Source organism: Ovis aries, chromosome 22 (genome assembly GCF_016772045.2).
Source record: "Ovis aries strain OAR_USU_Benz2616 breed Rambouillet chromosome 22, ARS-UI_Ramb_v3.0, whole genome shotgun sequence".
NCBI classification, from domain to species: Eukaryota; Metazoa; Chordata; class Mammalia; order Artiodactyla; family Bovidae; genus Ovis; species Ovis aries.
In genome coordinates this window covers 25438400-25465601 of record NC_056075.1, presented here as the reverse complement: position 1 = coordinate 25465601, position 27202 = coordinate 25438400, and the positions used below count along the sequence as shown (strand labels likewise).

At 41.1% G+C, this 27202-nt stretch overlaps 1 protein-coding gene across 2 annotated transcripts in view; it reads right to left on the bottom strand.

Annotated features, from left to right (window-relative positions):
* SORCS3 (sortilin related VPS10 domain containing receptor 3) overlaps nucleotides 1-27202 on the bottom strand; it is a 654973-nt gene that overhangs the window by 96138 nt on the left and 531633 nt on the right. For both annotated transcript variants that reach the window (XM_004020175.5, XM_060404717.1), the window contains exons 10-13: nucleotides 16188-16334; nucleotides 14467-14569; nucleotides 9145-9221; nucleotides 5799-5890 (exon numbers count right to left, since the gene is read on the bottom strand). In XM_004020175.5, the coding sequence (XP_004020224.2) occupies nucleotides 5799-5890; nucleotides 9145-9221; nucleotides 14467-14569; nucleotides 16188-16334 (419 nt within the window). The remainder of the gene's footprint in view (nucleotides 1-5798; nucleotides 5891-9144; nucleotides 9222-14466; nucleotides 14570-16187; nucleotides 16335-27202) is intronic.

Here is a 27202-nt window from a genome sequence, read left to right as displayed (position 1 = left end):
GATGAAGGTCAGCAGAAAAAAATTGCCGTGAGTGCCACCAGCATCCCAAGGAAGGAGAAGCCTTCAAATCACTGCCATTAATAGGGCAGAGGACAACCATCTTTACTTTATACATGAAGATAAGATACCACAAAGTAAAAACAGAGGGACCATTCACAGCCTTCTGAGCTCTGAGTTCTGAGATGGAACTTCCAAAGAAAAACTAAGCCCAAGGTGAAGAAATAGTTTGTTGGAAAATAAAAGCATGCGGCATGAACTGAATCCGCATGAAGGATCAAAAGCATGGATTAAATGGAAGGATAGGATCAGCCAAAGAAACTAGGAAATGCCAACATCCAAGTGGGAAGACTAACCTAGACAATAACCAAAGTCTACAGATGATACAAAATGAGCATAAACAAGGAGAAAATCTCCAGAGCCAGGCTGAGGGATGAATGCTGTGACTATAATTTACAGTCTGTGTATCACTAGGAAGCCCAAGTTTGTGCCATTCAAGTGACTTTCTGAGATTAGTAATTTCTAGCACCCAAATTTCTCAAACTGAGGTAATTATTAAAACCAAAACTCCTGAAGAAAATCCACAAAATACATTATAAAAATTAATCTCTTCAGTATCAGAAATTTGGGTCTGCCATTTGTGAGAGCTATTCTTTCAGATAATTAGGAGCTTTTAATGTTCTGAAGTAACTATATTGAATGGTAACCCCACAGGACCCACCTTCTCCTTCCCAATTCATAGGCTCATTAATGGGCAAGACAAAGGAACTGGGAATTCTTTTAGGCGTACAGGTAAAGCTGAAATGATAAGATCACCAGTACCAGGGAGAAAAGAGTAAAGTTACCATTGACCTCTAAATAGTGACAAGACAGGGCCATAAAACATAAAATTCACCTATAAATATTTAATTATATGCTTGGTCTGGCAGAAGCCTATGTGTAGGGATAAGCAGTGAACAAGAAATGCCCTAGTTTCTCTGCAATTATATTCTAGTTTGAGGAGACAAACAACATGTAGATAAATGGGCTAAAAATATGTTAAAAATAAGTATCATGAAAACAGTTAAAATAGAGTGATATGATAGAGAGTGAAGCTACTTTGCATTGAAAATTTAAGAGAGTCCTCTCTGAGGAGGTGACATTTAAACTGAGATCTGAATGATAATAAGGAATTTGCTATGCAAAGATCAAGGTGAGAGCCATTCTGGAGGTCAGATCTGGTGTGAAATGGAGAATAGAAGGCCAGTAGGTAGTTGTAGATTAGTGGAAGAGGAATTGACAGGAGGAAATGGAGTCAAGAAAATAAGGCTGGGGCAGATTACAAATAACTTTGCTTTCAAATTGAAATGAGAAGAGAGGATCTGATTTAACCATTACAAGATAACTTTGATTCCTTTGTGGTGAGTGGACTGTCAGGGCCCAAACAGGATGTAGGGAGATGAATCAGTGTGTGTGTGGGCGGGGGTGGGGGTGTGTGGGGGTGTGTTGGGGCTAAGGGGAGGTGTGGTAATTGTAAGAGGCCAAGTAAGAGAAGGGGCTTGGACAGAGGTTATAATAGTGGATATAGAAAGAAATGGAGAGATTGAGGCTATTCTTACAGGGAAAGTCAATAAGACTTTTAGGATATTTTTACAGATAAAATCAATAGGCTTTTGCTTGAACAAAAAGAAATCACAGACAACATGAATTTGAGGGGTTAAACAACTGAGGTAGGGAAATGGGAAGAATAGGAGAAGCAAAGCTTTCTGTTGTTTTGTTTGTTTCTGCTCAGTCCACCTCGGCTGAGATGTGCTTTGGATTTCCATGCTGTAACACTGTCAAGAAGTCCTTTGGATGGATGCATCCAGATTTATGGAGAGAGAGCAAAGCCAGGGATGTAGAATTGGCTGTCACTTATAAGATAAGACCAACTTAAAGCAGAATACTTCATTTAAAAAAAAAAAAAGCAAAGATTCCCATAGCCAGAGAAAGGAAAAACAATAACTCTCATGAGAAGCTCAAGCTGAAAAAAAGAAAAAAAACAAAAAAAAAAAACTTAAGTGATTGTCAATCACAAGATAAATATTTTCCAGCAAGGTCACTTTGTGATAATCAAGTCATTGTGAGTCTAGGATGTGTTCACAGACAGCTAGCATACGCAAGAGAAGAAATTATCCTTTCACCAGATCCTAAACACTATGTTCAGTTTCAATCATTGTAGAAAACTGACAATCAATGTGATTAAAATTAAGAAACAAGTTGTTCTAGAAACAGATTCTATGAATTGAATCAAGCTTAAGGGAAAGAAGAATAAGAGCTGAATAATTTACCATCGCCTTTTAACTTTTTAAGTAAGAAAGATCCAAATAGTTCAGCACACAAAAATAATTGTTGCCTACAGAAAAGGGGTAATGTCTGCAAATGAAATTAGAATGTGGATAGATGCGTGAAAATATCAGTTTAAAAATACAGATAGAATAAGGTAGAAAAGATTTGTATTCTCATAGTTGTTCTTAAAAAGAAAGTCAAATATATGAACAACAACAACAACAAAAAAATGAGTATTCTGTCTTGTCCTTTGGCATATCCCAACCCCTACACTAATACTGGAGAAATAGTATAGGCTCAATGAATAAGTGAGAAATAAATGAACAAATGCATGGAATCAGTCTTGAATTGCATATCTGATCACTTTCCACAACTTAGAAAGCCTAGACAGAGCCATCTCTTTCAGTCCTTTCCAAGTGTAGGACTCTAAAATTCACACCCATTTCTGGAACAGAATTACTCTGCATAGGTCTGGGCAGCAAAACAAGGACTGACACACAGAAACTGCAAGTAGATTCATTACTGTTCAGCACAAAGCTAACTTTCTAACAACTAAAGCTGACGTACAAGGTGGGCATCCATCTGTAAGCTGGTCAGCTCTGTGTTGTCAGAGAGGTATCTGCTGTACTATGTCTCCTCAGGACCCTTCCTAACTCCATGCATTGGTGACTTTATCATACTGAGATGAGAGCCACTAAAAGGAATAAAATCTCTCAACAACAATCAGAGTCCTCCCCTGAATACTCAAGCACAGAGAGAGAGTTATAATGGTCATCGATGATCGATGTTCGTCCCTTGGGTTAGGTGTATTGCTCCATTTTACATTATCCCAAACGCAAGAGGTGATGGCCATGAAGCTACATGGGAGTCCTTAAGAATAGCACATGCACTTTCACTTCTCAGAGGCACACACTGGTTGGAACTATTGTTTTCGTGTGAATGTTTCTCTGAACAAAAACGCCAGTGCTCATAACCACATATAGAAGAGCAAAGGAACAAAAATGGCCAGGTGCTGTTTTGTTTTCAGTTTCCAAGAGCATCCTGTTGAAAGGAGACACTGACAGTTTGTCAGGGCTAAGCAAATAGGAGGATCCCTGTCTACCTGTTGGAGAAGGCAATGGCACCCACTCCAGTACTCTTGCCTGGAAAATCCCATGGACGGAGGAGCCTGGTAGGCAGCAGTCGATGGGGTTGCTAAGAGTCGGACATGACTGAGCGACTTCACGTTCACTTTTCACTTTCATGCATTGGAGAAGGAAATGGCAACCCACTCCAGTGTTCTTGCCTGGAGAATCCCAGAGACAGAGGAGCCTGGCGGGCTGCCCTCTATGGGGTCGCACAGAGTCGGACACAAATGAAGCAACTTAGCAGCAGCAGCAGCTGTCTACCCACTGATGAGTAACTCTATTATAAGTATTCATTAGAGCATTGCATTCCATGGGGCTCTATTATTCATTTCACTCTAATGCTTCTAAGGTACAAAGGTAATACTAATAATACTGGATGGAGGGCTTACCTGAAATAGCACTTAAATTCTCATCTCAATGGATCTAAGTGTACACAGTCACAAATGGATGGGTTCATTTGTATGCTGTTTTGTCTCCATGCATATCTAGCTACCTATCATTTCAATTTATAGGAAACAGCATGCCTTGTTAGCTGAGCTAAAGTTTCCCCAGCTTTTCAATTATTGCTCCATTTTTTTCTGAAAGATGATATAGCTATTATTTAAATTTGAGAGCCAATATACCCTTGCAGGAAAGTGGGTAGGCCAATGTCTTTTTCTTATGCAAATATATATACATCTGTGTATGCTGCCAAAATAATGTCAGTCTGAGACCTACTACAGAAAAGAACAATGAACTGATTACTTAACCTTTCTTCCACTTAAAATAAGCTATTTGTTTACCTTGAAGGTTGTAACTTAATTAGAAGCTACTGGTGATGAAGAAATTGCATTTGAGTTTCACAAACTTGCAACTCATAAGCCAGCCAGAGACAAAGTCAAGAAGTTTATAAGGAAATATTGATGATAATGATAAGGTCAGGCCCTTACAAAACACTCACTCAGCTTTTAAAGAGGAGTGCAAAGAATTCTTGAACGAGCTAAGTGCCACTGTTGTCTGCTGACACACTCAGTAGCTGGCATTTAACCATTGCAAGGACTATTTCAGAGAAGGGCATTCATTAGTAGACAAGTAAGCAGACACCATGGGTGGTAACTAACTTTAGGGAAATATTTGTAGCATTTACGACAGTATCAACATCCTCTAAATGGAAAAAAATTTTGTTTCAAGAGCTTAGTTTGAACAATCATCTTTAATATTTTGTAAATTGAAGTGAACAAAGTGAACAAATTGGGGTAATATCATTACTATTATAAGAGAAAATTCAATAGGAATGTAGCTATTTTTTTTTCTGAGCTCTATAAATATTTTCCCAACAAAAAATATATTTCATGGAATAAGGGAAATATCAAACTTTGCATTAATGACTTTGAGAAGCAACATTTGATCCTGTTACATTTTCCTGAGTGAATATTAAATAATTTTCCCAAGCTGGATAGCAATGCTTAGAATATAATGATAAGGGCTAAGAGATGTTACTTTTCTTGGTTAAAAAAAAAAAATAACTTAATGAACTTAAGAGTCAAGCTGTCCTCTCTAGAAGTGTAAGCCCTACTCAGTCCTCAACAGAGCGAGCTCTTCCTACTACAGAGAGAGAGGTCTTGGTACTAGAAGGAATTATCTATGGATTCTACCCAAATGCCTTAAACTGTGTTTTAGTTCTTCTGAATCCTACCCATCCTTACTTACTCACTTTCTTGATTCCAACCAAATACAATCTTCAGAGCACTCCCTATGTCTCCTGAATTCCAGGCTTGGTCAGAGTTTTCTTGTCCCTTGGCTTTCCTCCCATCACTTCTACTCCTGCTCATGGCATCCTTTCTTCAAGGATCAGCCCTCATGCCACCTATGGTATGAAGACCCCCACCCCTGCTCACACACTGGGGGTATGGGGGCTCCATCCAGCCTCAGGATTCCAGCAATGCACAGAGTCAGCATCCTTGTGCAGGCATTGCTTAGATTTGTGATAATATGTAGACAATCTAAACTTCATATCTTGATTATGATCTCCCAGAGGACAGAGACCATGTAATAACACTCTATGTGCTTATTAAAGTATCTGGAAAATTAGCAGGTAAAAGAGAAGCATATTGATGACAGAAACCCAACTTGGTGCTGCCAAGTACTAGCTGTGTAGCTGAGTAATGTATTTAATATGTTTGCATTTTAATACTATTCATTATACTTCCTCATCTAAATCATCTGGTCTACTACTGTTACCTAAGAGTTGGATGATGTAATGTACATTAAATGAATGGGTGGATAAAGAAATGGATGAAGAAATGGGTATAAAACCATGCATAACAACTTGTCCTAATAATTTCCACTGAAGAGCTTTTCATTAATAGGGTAGGAAGCTGTCCTTACCACAAATGCCTGACTGGCAGAGGTGTGTGTTTCATGGCCACGAGGGCGCCACCCCAGTCTAGGAACCAGACATTGTACTCTTCATCAAAGATCTGGAACAACAACAACAATAACGATCATAGCAACACCTTACATTTGCATGGTGCTTGAAAGTTTACAAAGTTTTTCACATATATTGTTTCATCTAGATTCTGAGCCTTCCAACAATCCTATCAAGAAGTTTGACAAGCGAGGTCATCCCCATTTAATAGATGAAAAAAATGGGCTAGCAGAGAACAAATAACTGTCAACTGTCCCTAATCCACTCAAATGGCACTTCCAGGGTTCTTTCCCCTAGTACTGTGAGTCAGTGTGCCACAAGAAATTCAGGCAACAAGACCCATGCTCAACTAGATAACCCAATGGAAAACATAGCTGCAAAACACTTTTTCATCTGAGTATGTTACTAGTCAGCTTTCTCTTTCTCATCTTTTCAAATGAGACATTTGCTAATTTATAAATGGTCTGTGTCTCATTCAGTCATGTCAGACTCTTTATGACCCCATGGACTGCAGCATGCCAGGCTTCCCTATACTTCACCGTCTCCCAGAGTTTGCTCAAATTCATGTTCATTGAGTAGGTGATGTATCGTATACTAGGGTTATAAACTTTCTAGGAACTTAAAAGACAATCCTTTTTAGATATGGAGACATTAAAGTCTACATGATAACTGAGTTCTCAGACTTAGTCACCACATCCTAAGTTCCCATGCTAGTTGAATGAAGACTTAAGTTTAGTGCTTGGGGATCCTTACACTAAATGTTCAATGAGACACCATGCTTTCTGAGGTGCAGAGTTACTCATTCTTTGACTCATTCTTTTGTCTATTACCTATCGATCCTTCCGCTCACTCATCGATTTATTCAGTGATCCATCCATCTATCTGCATAAACATTTACTAAGCACCTAAGATGATGCAAGTCTCAGAGCCTTAGCTCAGACCTAACCCCGCATACAGCAACACTTCTATAATTTATAACTTTGAAGTCTTCAACCTAAGACAGAAAAAATTTTCTCCACCAGAGAACAAGTTCTTTCCTCTAGATCTTCTAGAGAAAAGTGGAATTAGAGAAATTCCTCCAGTTCTTACAAGCTGGATGGAGAGGTTGCGGTGGTGGGTTAAGTGAGACGTACTAGAAGGGGTAAAAAGATATAAGCAGAGTTAAAAAGGAGGGGATAGGAGGAATAGTGTCCCCTGTAAATATGACTCCGAGAACACCATAGAGAAAAGGAAATGGACTCTTGGGCCTAAGCCTTTCAATTGGTTTTCTTTCTCATATTTACCTTTAAATGTCCCCACTAATGGTGAGCTTTCATGCACAGAAGACTTAAAGATTATTGTTTTTTATATTCCAGATATAAACATAGACTCTGAGTTGAAAAGTGGACTCTATAAATAGAAGCGCTGGATCAAAGTCTGAGAGTAAGGACTACAAGACGATTCTCAGTACTGAGGAAAAGAAAAAAGTTACTTTTCTTCATACTATTCTCTCTAAAATATTTTTCTGGCCACTTCTAACTCTTGCCCTGTTCAGCACTGTAGTGGAAGCTGGAATGCTTAGCTGTTTGGGAAAAGAGACCAGGAAACCCAAGTAGAGACAACACAGGAAGGAATGTTGCAGCAGCCACGTGGCCAGGTGAGCTAGTCCTTGTATCAGGGACAATATTTTGTCTGTCGTGAATTTCTGGACCAGAAGAATTTACGTTCCAGTTTCTATCCCATTTGGCACTTATAAGAGAATATCTTATGTTTTGAAAGTATGTTCTTATTTATGTGTCTGTTCCTCATCCAGTTGATTCCCTTGTGGGCAGGAATCTTAATTTATTCTTTGGAGTAGGCCTTATAGTAGTTAATAGAGGGGTCGTGTCTAGTATGTCCTCGGTAACTTTTATTTATTTATTTATTTATTTATTTTGGATAAGTGGTAGTAGTGGAAGTGATGGCAATGGGGGTGGTGATGATGATGATGATGTTGGTGATGGTGATAATAATCCTCACTAAGGGACCCAAACAGAAAGTTGTGCAAGTAGATTTCAGATAGTTGCTTCATCTTCATCATTAAGACATTCAATACTCATCCTCTTTCTTCCTCAGATAGAAACCTTCTCATTTTAAGGTTTAGTAAAATGTCAACTCTTCTCATGAAGTCTTTCCCAGTTTGCCCAAGTGAAATTAATTCCTTCCGTTTCTCTGCAAGCTAATAATGACACTAAAATAACACAATCTAACTACAGTTATTTATGAACCCATTTCCTCTACTTAATTTTGAGCTTCATGGGAAAAGGGACTCAAAAGTATTCAATGGCCTCATCAAGTTTATACTTGACACCTGGTTGACACTATATAAGTTTGTGTTGTCCAATATAGTAGCTACAAGAGACAATTTAAATTTAAATTGATTAAAATAAAATTAAAAATTTGCTCCTCTGTCACCCTAGCCATATTTCAAGCGTGCAACAAACACAAAGGACAGTATATATACAGAACATTTTCCTTATTGCTGAAAGTTCTATTGGACAGCACTACAAGCAAAAATGTTTGTAAAATTGAATTAATTTTTCATATGGTCATATATCTATTAAGCAGTCTCATCCTTAACTAAGGTTGGGCCCACATATTACTTAAGGCATCACAGATGGCTTAAGCCACTTCCGTGGCTTTGCTGGTCTTAGTATTCTATACCCTTAACCTTGTAGATAGCTTCCCTGCTGGCTCAGAGGTTAAAGCGTCTGCCTCCAATGCGGGAAACCCGGGTTCGATCCCTGGGTCGGGAAGATCCCCTGGAGAAGGAAATGGCAACCCACTCCAGTATTCTTGCCTGGAGAATCCCATGGACAGAGGAGCTTGGTAGGCTACAGTCCACGGGGTCACAAAGAGTCGGACATGACTGAGTGACTTTACTTCACTAACCTTGTAGATAAAGGAACAGACCTAGAAAGGTAAAGAGACCTGCTTGCCAAGATCCTGTGGTGCATTAATGATACAAAATTGTTTTATTGATTGTATCCCCTCACACAGGCATGGTAATTAGCATCTGGTGACTGTTCCATACCATTTGCTGAATGAAAGAATGAACAAACTAGGGAAACCCCAGTTCTTCTTATTCCTTGCCCAGCTCTTCCCATTTTACCCCATTGCTCATTGATTCTTCCAGCTACATTGACCAAACAGAATTGCTGCTTTAATTTTTTGGGTTTTTTTTTTACAAACAAAAAGTCACAATGAGCCTGAGAATCCATAGATAAGAGAAATATTGGCAGAATTTGCCCTAAATATCTCTTCTCTGTTCCCAAATCTCTTAGTTACCTGTCTCCATGTGTTGCCCCCATCAGAAGAGATGAATACACTGATGTCAGTATATGAGAGCTCCGGACCAATGTTGCCTAAAACAGAAGCAGATTATTTGAAAATGTCAGGCACTTTACAGATTACGTGTGCTTGGGGTTGAGGAAAGGGGTAGCAGAGAGTAAAGGTTTTCCAAGTAATGTTTAGAATATATTTATGTAGTTTTCTCTTGGTGTCATATCAAAACCCCAGCAGGAAGAAAACCTAACATGGAAAACAACAAATAAATAAATAATACAAGAGGGATGCCTGTTTAAAAGGCAACACCCAAAGACCAAATATTGATTAGCTTGGATCTCTTGAACTATTCATTCTGTATATCATTAGTCTCTCCAAAATTGATCTTGATGATGGCAAAGATCAGAAGAGTAAACAATTATGCTAGCCTAGGAACACCTTCCTTCTCATATGTAATTTTATGCTAAGAAAAACTGGTGTATGTGTGAGTATGTATATGTGTGTGTGAGAATGTATATGTATGTATGGGTGCATATGTGTGTCTGTTTCCAAGTTAAACCTGTCAAAATATTTCTTGTGTGCCAGGCCATTGAATAAACCAATAGTACAGGATATGTAACCAAAGTGATAGAGTTTCCAGAAGAAGAGGACAATATTCAGCAGACCATGGTCGTCAAGTACCTGGAGAAGGAAATGACAACCCATTTCAATATTCTCACCTGGAGGATCCCATGGACAGAGGAGCCTGGTGGGCTACAGTCCATGGGGTCGCAAGACTGTGACTTAGCAACTAAGCCATGGTCATCAAGCATGGTAGGAGAAGTCACCTGGATCACACCTGGGCTGACCACAATTCCTGCCTTATTCCTTCACACCTTTTCCCTGCCCCCTTCCTTTTCTTCCCTTTGTATCACTTTGTGGTTATATTTGTATAAACAAGAAAGTAGTTAAGAATTTCTAGCCTACCCATATTGCCCAAGTTTACCCACAAACCCTTTGGTCCCAGAACAAATGTCCCAAACTTAAAAGAGAGCTGCTGAACAAATAATTGTACAACAGATGAATGAGGAAACACGTGATTGAATTATGTCATGATGCTGATGTGCATTTGGGGAGGTCTTTAGAAGCAGGAAAGTGCCCTAAACATGTAAGAATTTATCACTGAGGCTGATATTTTTTCTTTAAAAATAGCAGGAAGGGAATGTTAGCTCCCACACATCTGTAGCCTAAATAAGAGCACAATAAAAATGCAATAATGAAAATGTTAATTGAGCTCCTGACATTTAATGCTTCAAAATGAGAAATTAAACCCAGGCTACAGCTTGTCAAGCTCACATCAGCATCAGGGAGCACACAGCTAGCCAACTTGTTTTGACACTCAGACTTCCAAAAATAACCCTAGGGCTCAGGGCTCAGGCAGTCAGTACCAGTGGAGTGGGGAGCAGCATGGTGAACAGTTCTGAGGAGCTATGTCTAGAATCTGGAATTCAGCTCTTCAGATCCAGGTTTCGGAAGACACAGAAATGAAGAAAGTAAAGAGGGACATGACAGAGAATGTCAACTCGTCCTTTAATCATGCCACCTGGAGCATTGTGCTAAAGATTCTGAGCCCATGTTTGGTTTCAATAGAATAGAGTTTGGTGATTGATTAGTAACATCTACCGAGGGTGGTTGTTACAGGTTGGCAGGGGTATAGTCCCCCAAGAGCTAGAATTTGCCAGCCCTGTCAGGGCTTAGCATCTGTTACATCCTCTTTAGGAGCTGGTTCTGCCTATAACTTAAACCTCTCTTGCAAAGCTCAATGAGATTGATTTTGGAGGTATGGTGATGATGAGAATCCAAGGCTCCCAGTAAAGCTTGTTTTAGAAATATCTTGGGTCAATTGAAAGGATCCCTGAAAGAAACGTTACTGATCACAGAGACCAAAAGTCAGTTCCCAGAGGAAAGGACAGAAAAGGGGTGTCCAGGATGACTTGATCTTTGAACCCATTCAGTCCCCAATTGGACCTATAGGAAGGAAACTTCTGAGAGGGAGAGTCTGGATTATGGTGTAAGAGAAGGAAGATCTGAATGCTGTGCCTCACTGGTTAAAGCGAAGCTGGAGGAGGGCTCCCAGGGCACCCCCAGGCCAGGTGAGAGGAAGAGGCAGCTGGTCCCCCTTGGAGTGGTGTGATAGGAGGGAGAAATGGGAGAGCCGTGGAAAACAGGGAGCTCCTCACAACAACAGCTTAGCTGGTCAATCACATGGGTTCTGTTGCCCATCTGGGCAGCTGTCAACAACATGCTTTTAGCCTCATGTCCTCCCAAGGTACATTTCTCCCAAGGCTTTATTTAGACACTCCCGGAAAAGAGAGAGAGAGAGAGAGAAACACAAGAGACAGGGGAGAATTTTAACATGCTCTGAGGTTAGAGATCCTTCTCTCACCACCACTGATGTCCAATCAGGGTAATTAAATGGAAGAGGAAGCAAACAGTACAGGAAAGCACCTCCATGGAGGGGGGAACATAAGGGTATGAACATTCAGAGTGTATAGGAAGCATGGCAGGGAGCTTGGAGTGGCTGTGGGGCTGGCAGGTGAAGGTGCTTGGGACTAGGTCTGGCCGAATGGCTACTGGATGGACTAGACTTGGAGGCAGAGGGGGTGTGAGTGAGGGCAAGATACCTGTTCCTCCTGCCCTCCACCTCTTCACCCATAAATCTACATCATAGGGCCATTTGCAGTCACAGCAGGAAAGTGCTCTGTACACCTTAAGGGCCTGGGAGGATGTACGGTCTCGAGGACCAGCTTGAAACCACAGTGTAAGGATACTTAGTACTCTGGTGCTTCTGCTGCTAAAAAGCAGTTGCCAAACTCTCCAGACTGGAACTCCATCTGCCTTCAGAGGTGGCCTCAACAGGCCTAAGAGATGAATCCCAGCAGGCACTTTCATCCATGCAGCTTCCCCGCCCCCTGGTCTCAGTGGGAGATGGGAGCAGGCAGTGCGGAGTGAAGATGAGAGGGGCCAGGGCTACTGACACCTGCAGGCAGGGGACACGCATGGATCTGGAAGAGGGTTCTGGAGAGACAGGTCCATCCAGACCACGGAAGGCATCCTCGGCTAAGTTCATTATTTTTCCGATAGTGAGACGACCTTCAGGGAGAACAGGCAAGCAGGGTAAGGAGAAGCCGGGAATAAGGAGGCATCTGTCAGTGACCCAGTACCGGCTTTTCGTGAGGATCTTGTCAGCTGTGTTATGCCCCTTTCAATGCACTATGCAAAGTTACAAGAGTTACAAAGGGGAGATATTAGTAAATTCTCATACATATGGGCAAAAGAAGTTTCAGAATCCAGTCTTGAATGTCTATGTGTTTGTTAGCTCATAAAGACTTAGAGTAATTTAGATGGCTGTAGGTGATAACGGCCACAACTAACCCTCCTGACTATGCTCTGAGCCCTCAGCGGGATCTTGTAGGCACACTCTCCAATCTCTAATTCTTACAACACCCTCACAAGGCAGGGGAAGATAACTTGATTTGCAGATGAGGAAAATGAAGCACAGAGGTTAAAGAACTTGGTCGAATTCTTAAGGCTCATTAGTGTCAGAGCTCAGCTTGGAAAGCAGGCCTACAGGGTTCCTAAGTGCGTTCATTCATTCTGGAGATGCACACTGTATGCACATCATTTGTGGATTCTATTGAAAGAGGTGCACACATCATGTTCTTCTGGTGCATAAGAGCAGTTCTAGATTTTTGTAATATTAATGATGATATTATAAAATGTATCATGTATTGAGCATTCAATATCTCCTAGGTACTGTTCTGAACACTTGAAACCCATCACTTTATTTAATAGTCCAGTTCCTTTATGTCAGTACTATTTTTCCCACTGTCAATGAAAACACCAATGTTTAGAGTGGTTAAGCCACATAAGGCAATCCTGGCTACATAGTTAGTATTTACATAACGATCACTTTTATTATTCTTTTTCCTTTTTTTACAATTTATTTTCATTGGAGGATAGTTACTTTACAATATTGTGATGGCCTCTGCCACACATCAACATGAATCAGCCACTGGCATACATGTGTCCCCTGCCTACTGAACCCCCCCGCCACCTCCCTTTCCACTCTGTCCCACAGGGAACCCAAAGTCAGTGCTCTATAACTTTTATTATGGATTACTGCTCTCCAGTGTTCCTTCCACTCCAGTCCAGGGCCTCCTATAGGCCTGGAGGAGAGGCAAGGTATAGCAGTCCCACAGCTGGGAGGCCTAACAGGCATGGGTGATGGAGTGTGGGGGTCACTCCCCCTATCAGGAACATAGTACCAGAGCCTGCCTTCCACACTCACTGTGCTGGGCTCCCTGAAGCCAGTGGTGTTAAATATGGTGGATGCAGTTTCTATGCGTGGAGAGTTGACTGAGGTATCTTCAGAAGGCTATGCTAGCTGTCACCCCAATTCGAGTGGATGGTCACTGGTGGTGATTAAAACTTCATGCAGTTGAAGGGTTGGAGAAGGAAGTCATGGCTAGCAGAGCAGTAACTCCAGGGCCTGGAGTTTCAGGTTGATAAGTTTACCATCTCGACAAGTCTCTGTGAATTTATCTACTTCCATTAGAAAAAAAACCTGCCTCATACCACAGCTCTAACTTCAAAGATTAGAGGCCTGCTTCACTTTATGCCATTAATGTATTCCTGAAAAGGTGTATGGAAATCAAATGCATGCTAATCAGAGCATTTTCCCCAGGAGACTTTCATTTTCATCTCGGAGTTGTTTTATCTTCATTTCTGATTGATGTTCAGTGGACAGTGGTTCCAACAATGCAACCTGGAGTTTTTCTGCCCTTTCCCCCAGGCCCTCAGCCAAGTGGTTAATCATGTGTAAACAAACCTTTACACGCACCAGAGACCTCCTGATTAAAAACAGCTCTGGGGTGAAACCTTTTGTAAAGGTTCTTTTGTAAAGAATCCTCTGTGCAAAGAGAAAACTACCCCAACTTATACTTGGTGAGCTAAGAAGTTCATATATCACGTTTTCTTAAAGTGAGAATTCCCTATTACACCTATAAACAACCTTTCTGATCAGTCAGACGACTTGAAAAGGAACTCTGGCCTCTATCTAACATGGGGGACTGCCCTATGACCACGTGAAATGTTGCATTTACCAAGAGTTACAAGGTTCTGGAGCTCTTTGCCTGGGTTATTAGATTGGCCTTGCAGTTCCACAAATTCTGCCTGTTTTCCGGGATGAATGCCCACAGCTTTTATCTGATGCTCAAATGATTACAAAGAGGTCATGACATATGCCAGAAGCCCTCAGCAGGGAAGAAGCTCAGTCTTCCTTACCTGTAGCCACCACGAGCCCTGGAGCTGTCTCCTTGCTGGAGATTCTTCCTGAGGAATATGGATTTTCAGAGATCTGCAAGTGTAGGTGTAGGGAGCAGAAAGGCTAAAATGGAAAAGAAGAAAGTAGTTTCATTCCTGGGAACTTCATTCCTGTCAGGGAGCTCCTGACATGCATCCCTGCCCCACCAGATACAGGGCTCACAGGTGCCAACCTTCCAGGAGCAGCGAGGGTTAGGTGTGAGTCACTCACTCACTGCCCCAAGAGATGACCTGGGGCAGGAGTCATCTCTCCTTGAACAGATGATAGAATCACATCAGAACCTTCCCTGAGCACCATCCATGGGCCCCTTCCTGTCCCTGCTCCCACCACAATTGTATCCTTCCCCTCCCTTTCCCACTCCCACTCTATCTATCCAGGTCCAGTTCATGGTCAGCCTCATGAAGCCTCCTGACCATTCCGTCCAACCCACAGGATGACACTGACCTGCTCCCACCTTTGACCGTGGCCATCACACTCTGCTTCTTGGAGCTCTGTGGGGCCACTGGGAGCAGTGGAGGGGGGAGTCAAGAGAGACAGCCTTGACTCTCTACCCTCTTCTTCAATCAGATGGTCCCTCTTTCTGCTTCATGGGTTTGGTTCCTGTTTATAATTTTACTTTGAATTTCACTTAAAATGTCTGAAGCCATTATCTGAAACTTGTATAAGTTTGTCTTCTTTACTTTTTTATCCCTAGTTGAGTTTCTTTAAAAGGATTAGGGATTTAGAGAGATGTAGACACATAATAAAAAAATATATTTAAAAATTGTGAAATTTGGGAAAGGAGAAAATTAGGTTAATAAAATAAGATGAGTCCGTGGGTAAGGTTTAGGGAGGGGAGAGTTCTTGCTGTGACCAGTTCTTGGACACAGGCAGGCATATGTCTCTGAGCTTCCTAGTACCCCAAGCCAAAAACATGGAGCTGGACTGAAAACTGCAAAAGGAAAAGGCCATGTTAATCCTATTTACCACCATACACTCAGTTTTTAACATCATGTCCGGAATATTCAGTTCAGTAGTGAAAAGCAACTTTTTTTGCTAAGGGGAAACATAATCATTTCTGGGACTGTAGAAAGGTTTCTCACATATGTCCTCTTTAAGAGGGCAATGAGGGTTGTGAATTTCACTGTTAATGATCTGTCTTCCCTCCTCATTTGGAGTTGCAGCCCCTGAGAACAGAGATAATGTCTTATACATTAGATTCTCTATGTGCCTATGTCAATATCCCATAGAGCTGGAACCCTAGGAACGCTGAGAGATTAACTCTTGTCCATGTGGACATACCAGCCTGCATTTCTCGGGCTTCTAATGCAACTTTTACTTACCTTGCCCATTTTCAAGCACTTATCAAATGGTATCATATCAGTATCAGCTAATAGGTATTTATCACTACTGAGCTCTGCCTGGGACCCTTGGGCACAGGCTTTCTCTTATGCGTCTTTCTCTTACTAGAAGTGGTAGCACATAGTATATTCTCAAGTAAAAGCTTGTGGAATCCAACTGAACTTTCCATCCAGATGATATGGCAGTCTGAGTCCACAGATCCATACCCTAGCAGTTGTAGGAAATCCCTGCCCAGAACCAGGAACATTCCTAAGGCCTCTTTGGTAGAATAAGGCCTCTGATGGAGCATCCCCAGGTAAGTAGTCTGCCCTGTGGTCTCACATGAGACCAGGACACTGACCAGCAGGCAGTGTACTGGGTTCCCTCTCAGGTCCATATCTGGAGCTTGCAGGAGGCGCCAATCCCTGCCTTTGTTGTAGGTGATGTATGTCTTCACCTGGTCATCCACCTTCTTGTTTGCCAGGAATATCCCTTTGATACCGGCTACCTAGGAAAAAGGGCGAGAGATGGAAAACCATGTTGGGCCAAAATGCTGATAGTTTTGGAAAAGCGTAGGGAGGCCGTCTATGGAATCGCACAGAATCAGACATGACTGAAGCGACAGCAGCAGCAGCAGCAGCAGCAGGGAGAAATGCCCCAGGATTGTCCACAGTGTGTTGAAGTGCACAAGAGGAAAAGAGGAGGAGCATGGTGAGAAATGTCATATTCCACATGGTCTACAGGTGAAGTTTAAGCTCATTATTCTTGCCTGGAGAATCCCAGGGACAGAGGAGCCTGGTGGGCTGCCATCTATGGAGTTTCACAGAGTCGGACACGACTGAAGCGACTTAGCAGCAGCAGCAGCAGCTGGCCTCCACACAACCCCCAACTCCCTCAACCACTTCCCGCCACAAACCAGATATTCCATCCTCCTCTTACTCATCTTCTTTGCCCCACTCTACACATCTCTGTACTTTGTTCAGAGGACTTTACCCTTAATTAATTTATTTATCCTTAATTAACTACCAAAATTTCCTCTGGGGTGGGAGTAGCTGATAACAACCAAAGTAGTTACCCTAGAGAACATTTGAGCTAACCAACATATACTACTATATATAAAATAGATAAAGAAAGACCTGCTGCATAGCACCAAGAAGTATATACAGAAGTATATACAGTATCTTACAATAACTTATAATAATGGAAAAGAATCTGAAAAAGAATACACACACACACACTCATATATATATATATATATATATATACATATGTGTGTCTATTTTATATATATATATATATATACACACACAGAGATATGTATATAACTGAATCACTTTTATGTACACCTGAAATATTGTTCAGTTCAGTTCAGTCACTCAGGCGTGTCTGACTCTTTGTGACCCCATGAACTGCACTACACCAGGCCTCCCTGTCCATCACCAACTCTTGGAGTCCACCCAAACCCATGTCCATCGAGTTGGTGATGCCATCCAGGCATCTCATCTTCTGTCGTCCCCTTCTCCTCCTGTCCTCAATCTTTCCCAGCATCAGGGTCTTTTCAAATGAGTCGGCTCTTCTCATCAGGTGGCCAAAGTATTGGAATTTCAGCTTCAGCATCAGTCCCTCCAATGAACACCCAAGACTGATCTTCTTTAGGATGGACTGGTTAGATCTCCTTGTGGTCCAAGGGATTCTCAAGAGTCTTCTCCAACACCATAGTTCATAAGCATCAATTCTTCAGTGCTCAGCCTTCTTTATAGTCCAACTCTCACATCCATTCATGACTACTGGAAAAACCATAACTTTGACTAGATGGACCTTTGTTGGCAAAGTAATGTCTTGGCTTTTTAATATGCTGTCTAGGTTGGTCATAACTTTTCTTCCAAGGAGTAAGTGTCTTTTAATTTCATGGCTGCAGTCACCATCTGCAGTGATTTGGGAGCCCAGAAAATTAAAGTCAGCAACTGTATCCACTGTTTCCCCTTCTATTTGCCATGAAGTGATGCAAACAGATGCCATGATCTTCGTTTTCTGAATGTTGAGTTTTAAGTCAACCTTTTCACTCTTCTCTTTCACTTTCATTAAGAGGCTCTTTAGTTCTTCCTCACTTTCTGCCATCAGGGTGGTGTCATCTGCATATCTGAGGTGATTGATATTTCTCCCGGCAATCTTGATTCCAGCTTGTGCTTCTTCCAGCCCAGCGTTTCTCATGATGTACTCCGCATAGAAGTTAAATAAGCAGGGTGACAATATACAGCCTTGACGTACTCCTTTTCCTATTTGGAACCAATCTGTTGTTCCATGTCCAGTTCTAACTGTTGCTTCCTGACCTGCATATAGGTTTCTCAAGAGGCAGGTCAGGTAATCTGGTATTCTCGTCTCTTTCAGAATTTTCCACAGTTTATTGTGATCCACACAGTCAAAGGCTTTGGCATAGTCAATAAAGCAGAAATAGATGTTTTTCTGGAACTCTCTTGCTTTTTCATGATCCAGTGGATGTTGGCAATTTGATCTCTGGTTCCTCTGCCTTTTCTAAAACCAGCTTGAATATCTGGAAATTCACAATTCACATATTACTGAAGCCTGGCTTGGAGAATTTTGAGCATTACTTTACTAGCGTGTGAGAAGAGTGCGATTGTACGGCAGTTTGAGCATTCTTTGGCATTGCCTTTCTCTGCAACTGGAATGAAAACTGACCTTTTCCAGTCCTGTGGCCACTGCTGACATTGTAAATCAACTATATTTCAATAAAAATTAAAAATAAATAAAACCAGAGAACATAGAATTTTGCTCAGAGGGGGCTTATAGACAGGTTTTCAAGGCATCAAGGTATAATCTGTAATGGTAGTAAGTTGAACTGTCCTGATTAGTAGTGAAGTAGATGTTCTCTTAATAAGTTAATCAATAAGATAATTAAGGATAAAGGATCACAACAAACTGTGGAAAATTCTTAAAGAGATGGGAATACCGGACCACCTGACCTGCCTCCTGAGAAATCTACATGCAGTTCAAGAAGCAACAGTCAGAACTGGACATGTAACAACAAACCGGTTTCAAACTGGGAAAGGAGTATGTCCAGGCTGTATATCGTCACCCTGCTTATTTAACTTCTATGCAGAGTGCATCATGCAAAATGCCAGGCTGGATGAATCACAAGCTGGAATCAAAATTACCAGGAGAAATATCAATCACCTCAGATATGCAGATGACACCACACTTGTGGCAGAAAGTGAAGAAGAACCAAACAGCCTCTTCATGAAAGTGAAGAAAGGACTGTGAAAAGTTTGGCTTAAAACTCAACATTCAAAAACTAAGATCATGGCATCTGGCCCCATCACTTCATGGCAAATAGATGGGGAAACAGTAGAAACAGTGACACACTTTATTTATTTGGGCTCCAAAATCCCTGTAGATGGTGATTGCAGCTATGAAATTAAAAGACACTTGCTCCTTGGAAGAAAATTTATGACCAACCTAGGCAGCATATTAAAAAGCAGAGACATTACTTTGCCAACAAAGGTCCATCTAGTCAAACTATGGTTTTTCAATAGTCATGTATGGATGTGAGAGTTGGACTATAAAGAAAGCTGAGCACTGAAGAATTGATGCTTATGAACTATGGTGTTGGAGAAGACTCTTGAGAATCCCTTGGACCACAAGGAGATCTAACCAGTCCATCCTAAAGGAAATCAGTCCTGAATATTTATTGGAAGGACTGATGCTGAAGCTGAAATTCCAATACTTCGGCCACCAGATGCGAAGAACTGACCTGTTGGAAAAGACCCTGATGCTGGAAAAGGTTGAAGGTGGGAGGAGAAGGAGATGACAGAGGATGAGATGGTTGGATGGTATCACTGACTCAATGGACATAAGTTTGAGTAAACTCTGGGAGTTAGTGATGGACAGGGAGCCTGGTGTACTGCGGTCCATGGGGTTGCAAAGAGTTGGACACGACTGAGTGACTGAAGTGAACTGAGATGTTTTCTGTCTCAGATGACCCAGCTTGGTGACCTGGCCCCTATCATTGGCTGTGACGCCAGTTCACTGTGGACTTTGGATAATTCTTATTTTATCTTTGGTCTCAGCCAATTGTCACTTTTAAAAAGGTGGAATAAAACCTTCCCTTTCTTTTTTTCCTCCGTTGGTTGGCAAAGGACACCACAGATAATGTAGACACTCTTGCCAGAGCCCCCGTGTGTTGGGATTTGCATATCTTCGATATTCTGAAGGAAGAAGAGCATCGCCACAACACAAGTAGCTACAGAGTGAGGAGATTTATCATCCAGACGGTTCAAGAGTAAGCACAGATTTGACTCACTTTTATTACTTCTCTGCCCACATCTGAGGAATAAGAAGAGATATTTAGAATGACAGAAATCTATGTTGTCTTGACTTTCCATTTAAGTTCCAAAGGAAAGGTAATTCAAATTGTTTAGACACCATATAAACAAGACTTCAGCATGTTTTCTAGATAACACTCAGATATCTCGATATTTTAATTGTATTCATACCTACCCCCATTCTTTGAGGGTCATCGTGAATTGAGGTGTATTGCAGTTCTGAGAGGATCCCAGTGGGAGCAAAGGGAAAGACTTTCATAGAAGTCAGCTCTTCTGGTTTTTTTGTTTGTTTGATTTTTAATGACATAATTTAGCTGATGAAATGAGAAGTACTTTTTTTTTTTTTTTAAGTAACCTGACTGGCCTTGAAAGAGAATAAAGAATGCCAACCCAAATACAAAATAAATAAATAACAAAAAATGAACAGAGCATGTCTGGAGGAGAACAGACTGGGAAGGACACCACTAGGGGAATTTGACAAAGGGCCAAGGATGGAATTGATTAGAATCCTATTGCGAACAGAGGATGGGAAAGGACAGAAGCCAGGGTTGGGTGAGGGACAGTGGTGTCAGCGTTACACCCTTTCCCAGTGGTACCTTCCCTGCCTTAGCTGCTCAGAGACAGTGTCATTTCAGGAAGGCTGGTACCTCATATACTCATCCAAGGTCTGTGAGGCTCTGCGATCACCTCAGTCTTTAAAACCAACTACAAAGGTGTCTGTCTCAAACCCAGTTACTGATAATTCCTCACAGGGAATCGACTCTGAGTTTCCTTAGAACCTTCTGCCTAGTGGAGGCTTTTGTTATTCTCTTGAGATGCAGGGCTGGTGCTTTTTCTGGTGTATTACCAGTTAATAACGCCATCTCTCTCTCATGCCAGTTGCCCCTCTCCATCATGCACCTGGGGCCTTGCTGTCTAATTTCTAGAACACAAACAGGTCAGAACCAGCCTCTCGTCTGTCACCTGCACCCCTGCCTCCTGCTAGTTTGGCGCATTCTAGCATGAACCGCTGGCCACTCTTCTGCTTCTCGTATGCTTCTGGATAAGCGTGCTTGGAAAGCATGCGCCAGTATTACATCAGCATTTCTCCCCTAAGAGCCCCACCCCTCAGGGGGGTATTTTCTGTGTGCCTCGCTTAGTCTGGGAGCAAAATCATAAGAATGGAGACTGAAAAGATGCAGAAAGGAGAGATTTTGAGGGAACCCAGATGCATCTCTGAGGGTGTTCCTCCTGTAGCTGCACATAATGCCCAAGAAATCTCAGTCTTTTCTGGGGGAAAAAAGGAACACTTTCCATTTGTATTTGGATTCTTCTAAGCCCCATCATTGTTGCTGAATTGCTTTTTGGCTCCGTCTCTTGAATAAATGAGCTGCGAGTTTGGAGGGCGCTTTGCTTTCTGTATCCTAGGCCAATAGCTTTCAAACTTTTCAAGCACAGCCCAAGTATGAAATCCATTTTCGTTGCCACCTAGTAGACTCATAACCATATATGCATATATGTGTACACATGTAGCTACATATATATATATATATATCCAAAACAAAAGTTCCATGAAATACTACTTGCCTTCACTACATGCAGTATAAAGAAACTGGAGAATAAGACACACATTTTAGCTTCTCCATTCAAGGAAGCATCTAGAATCTGATAAACTTAAACATGCTATGGTCCACTGTGGTTTGAAATCAGAAGCATAGCTGCTGCTGTTGGCCTCGAGAGCTCAAGGAGAAAGGTACCAGCTTGTGGCAGTCCCCACAGAAGAGGGTCGTACTGATACAAGATCTCAGGCCTGCATGACCCACTTTCCCCCTGGGAATCAATCTGAGGTGCAAAGGGACACTGGCAGCAGCCCCTTGGCACAGCACTGAGTCCAGGTGGCCTGCTCTTCTGTCGCTCACTCCCCTGGGCCCTCAGGACAAGGAAACCAGGGTTCTGCTGAGAAAAGCAATTATCATGGCGTGCCTCGGGCTGTCCCTAGAGTTGGACCTGTGGTGAGGAGCTGAAGAAGATTAGTTTGGGTAAAGTGTCCCCATGGAGTCTATAAGTAGTTGTCCATCTGTCCAAAGAAGGGTAATGTAAGGTCAAGATAAGGCAGTGGGTGGAGGGCAGTCACTGGAGACAAGGAAAGCAATGAAATGTCAATAATATGGGCAAAGAGGCCAGAACACTAAGGGTGGCTCAGAGTTTCGTTTTATCCATCCAACCAAGTATAGTGAGGTCAAGATAGAATTAGTCATTAGGAAATCTAAACAGAACTAACAAAGTACCACTAGGCCTCTAAAAGAATGTCTAAACACACACGCATGCCACACACTCCCCACCTCCCCACCCCCACATGCACACACACACCTGATAATACCAAATATTGGTAAAGATGTGAAGCAGCTAGAACTTGTTTTCATCTCTGGTGGAGAACAAAATGACATTGCCAGTTAAGAAATGGCTTGGTGGCTTTTTATAAACATAAACACAAACACATCTTTTGAGAGTCCCTTGGAGATCAAACCAGACAATCCTAAAAGAAATCAATCCTGAATATTCATTGGAAGAACGGTTGCTAAGGTTGAAGCTCCAATACTTTGGCTACCTGATGTGAAGAGCTGACTCATTGGGGAAGAGCCTGATGCTGGGAAAGATTGAATGCAAAAGGAGAAGGAAGCAGCAGATGATAAGATGGTTAGATATCATCATCGACTCAATGGACATGAACTTGAGCAAACTCTGGGAGACAGCGAAGGACAGAGGAGTCCATAGTTAGACATGACTTAGCAACTGAACAACAACAAACACACACATTGGACCTAGCAATTCTACTTCTAGGTATTTATCCATGAGGAGGAAACACTTAGGTTCACATGAGTGTTTACAGACATTTCATTCATAGTCACACAGATCTGGAAATAACCTGAATAACTGGCAAATAACCTTCAACTGGCAAATGAATGAACAAACAAGAATACACACAGGCAATGCAGTGCTATGCAGCAATGGAAAGAAAGGAACATCTCCTGATACTCAGTAACATGGGTGGATCTCAAACTAATAAGTGAAAGAAGCTAGACTCAAAAGACTCCCTACTGCACAATTTCATTCATATGAAAATGGAGAAAAGGCAAAATTGGAGGGAGAGAAATCATATCGGCTTGCCAGTGACTTTGGATGGGAGGAGAGTGATCACAAAAGGGCCATAAGAGGGAATGTTTGGGGACAATATCCCACATATTCAGTGTTCTATGTCTTGATTATGGTGGTAGATGCACATACCTCTGTTAAGACTCATAGAACCAGAAAGGTTAAATTTTACTGCACATGAAGTATCCCTCAATTTAAAAAAATGAATGTGAAAAAAAAAAAGTGTAATAGGAAGAGGCTGAACTTTTGGGTCAAATGGACATAAGTTGGTTCACAGATAGCTTCTCCCTTTTACTAGCTGTGTGACCCGAGTCAAGTTACCAAGTTCTCTACATCTTTGTACTCTCACAGGCACAATAGGGAATAATATCTACCACATGGAGATACTATAATAGATAAATAAGAAAAAGTATACATATACATATATACATATATATATACATATATCTATATATATATATATATATAAAATTAAGAGTTATGCTGTCCAATACCATAGCCACTAGCCCCATAGGGCTCCTGAACACTTGAAATGTGGCCAGTAGGACTGAGAAACTGACTTTTAGTGTTATTTAATTTTAACCAATTTAAATATAAATTTAAAACTGATATCGGATTCAGTTACTGGCAAACTTCTAAATATGTTTGGAATCACCAGGGTATGTGAATCTACCTTTTCTACTATAAATTTTATGAAATGAAAATGCTGATGAAGTATTTATGCTGAAAATTTAGCATATGAATTGAGATGCTTGGGAAGTGTAAAATGCACCCAGGATATTATAGACTTGGTATGACAGAAATATAAAATATTTCATTAGTAATTTTTCATATTAAATATGTACTTAAATGATAGTATTTTAGGTTTTTAGTTAAATAACATTTAACATTATAATTAATTTCACCTGTTTCTTTTTTACTTCTTTTTTCTTGATTGTAAAAATGCCTGTGTAACTTGTGTTATATATTCATTCAACGAGGGCATTTAAGGAATTATTTGGTATACCATCATTATTACTGTACAGATTTACAAGTTGGAAAATACTGAAGAAAATGCAGCAGCTCAAAGCATGTCTCCATAATATAATTGAGACTGTTGGAAATAATATTTGTAACTGGATTTATCAATGGAGAACATCTAAGAAGAAACACAGTTTATATTTAGAGAAATGAAAAAACAACAACAGAACTCTACATGGAAAGAGTGTCATAAGAGTAATGGTGAACACACCTGATGAGCTACACTGATTGCCAGCATCAACCTTGGATGGAATGGGCTCTGTCATCTTAAAGAAGGGATTATTATTTGGCCTTCAAGAAGCATTTTCTCCCCTGATTGTACAATTACAGCCATGCCAATACTGCACTCTGAGGCAGGGAGTGGACAAGAGTCCCTCTTTAGCAGTAAACTGCTCCAACAGACCAGGAAATGAACAATATTTCCCTTTAGAGTTTACGGAGTTGGGTGAGATTGATCCCCATTGGTCTCCACGGTCTCTTAGCGCCAAAGACTAGAAGGTAAATTTCTCAAATAAATTCTTACTTTCTTTGTTCCCTTTCCAATGCCAAGAAGAGGTTCATGTAGAAGACAGAATGATACACCAGTAGCTCCAAGTGGCCATGGGCAGCTCAAGCCACTTCACATCTGTGTTAACTATGCACATCTTAGACAAAGAAGAACAGATGGGATACCCTGTTACACTAGAATGTAAATCTTTGAATTAACTTGGCACAGGGACTAAGTCATGCATATATTTATTTGCTAGATGTAAAGAGAAAACAGAGATATAGTAGCCTGGAGAATAAATGTCCAACTCTTTAGTCAAGCTCTTTCCTAGCATCTTTAAATTTTTATCCCAGTTATTTTCCAAGGTCATCTCACATTCTAATAAAATGGACCCCTACTCATCAGACTCTGGTTCTCTTCTCATGCTGGGACTCAGGCATGCCTTACTCTCATGCTCTAACAATTCATCATTTAAACCAACTCATCTGCAAGACTCCCCAGATTCATCAAATTAGAATGTTTTACTCTTACAGTAATTCTATAACATACAGGAATTATACCTCTAATACAAACTGGACCATGATCACAACCCTATTAGAGTCACTTACATCTTTCCAGTAGATGGTCTCATGCACCAGTCTCATCAAACAAAATACACTTCACAAAAGTGTGTTAATTTAAATGAAATTGAATGTAAAAGTATGCTGTTTTTTTCCAGCTGTATTACTCAAGGGCATCTAGAGTCCACAAAAATTATAGTCTCTTTGTTAACTGGCCATATGGTACACAATCTCAGTTTCTATGAGAATCTCCAGTGAAGAAAGTTAAAGTCTAATGATCCCTAAAGACCAATTAAATTGAGCTTTATCTCCAGATCACAGAATGCATATCCAGGTGCAAAACAGGATCACCCTATAAAAATCTTCAATATGGTCATGGTCCAGATAGTGTCAAGATACAATTTATTCCCTTGGTATTAAAAGCCTTTTAGAATCTGAACCCCAACTTCTTATCCAGCATTCATTCTTGTACCTGACAACCATCTATTCTACACAATTAGACTGGCTAGCTCACAGACTTAAAAATTTATACCATCTCTCTAACTCTTGGCTTCTGTCTTTCTTGACATTCCACTTCTTCCTTTCTTCCTCCTGAGAGCAAATGTATTGATAGTCAGATCGGTAACATTGAGAAAAAGAACTGGGCAGGCACAATGCATCCCTAACTCAACTGTTCTTATAATCTGCTTGCAGAGATCACATCCTCTGTATCACAAGGTTGTGGTGTTATGAAGACAGGCTTCCATAAGAGAGCTTTTGATTCACAGTTTCTGCCTGAGACTGGATGGATGAGTTCAATTCTGGGGAGCAGTATTACCAAGAACACTTCCTCCTTCATGCTTTTAAAGGCAATAAAGCTGGTATCTGATCTCCTTTTGTCTCACCTTTTGCTTCTATCTCAATTGTTTTCACTCTTGGGCAGGAAGAAGAGGAAATTCATTTATGGACCCCTTCAAAGCCCAAAAAACTAGATTGCAAGCTCCCTGAGGGGAAGGACCCTTGTCTTTCCTGCTTTCCTCATGGACTTGAACACAATACAGGGATACAATCAACCCTGATAAAAATGAAGGAAGAACAAGGACAACAGAATTGGCTCTAGAGAAGTTACCTTGCCTGATATATCTTGCTTCTATGTGAACGCAATGACACCATGTAATTTTTTCCCCCTCAACAAGACCAACTTCAGCAAGATTTAAAAAAAAAAAAAAAAAATCACATGTATCTTGGCACATTCTTCATTTTGATTCATACTCCAGAGCAGAATGTCTCATTGTTCTAAATGGCCAAGGAATTTCAGGAACCCTTTTTTTTTTTTTTTTTTCAAGGAAAAGGAACAGCACAGAGGCAAAATGCACTCATACCATATCAGCAGAGTCTGAGAAATGGATTTCTCAACTAAAGGTCATCTGCAGCAACGTCTACCTCTCTTAATGGGCTCTGACCACAGGAGCATGAATAATCCTCTTACCTCTATAGGCTTACTTGTGCAAACAGGAATGGCCTCCATCCTGGGAACATTCATCCAAACCTTCCCACAGATGCGACTTACTGCACAATAACAAAGGTATAGTTCTGCCTCCTAGTGTGATTAGAGGCATGAAAATGTAAGCTTCTCAAAGCCATTTACACTCTTTAGTCATCTCCAGTGGGGTCTTTACAACTTTGGGAAGAAATCTAGGTCATTTCCCAGGCTGGAATCTTGTTGCTAAGTGAATTATTTCAGCACCAGTCTACTTCCTAGAAAATCAGGGTATTTCTTCCCTGACATTCATGTCTCTCCTTCTTTTTATATACTTCCATTCACCCCCTGCCTTTTTGCAATCCTCCTTCTACCTTG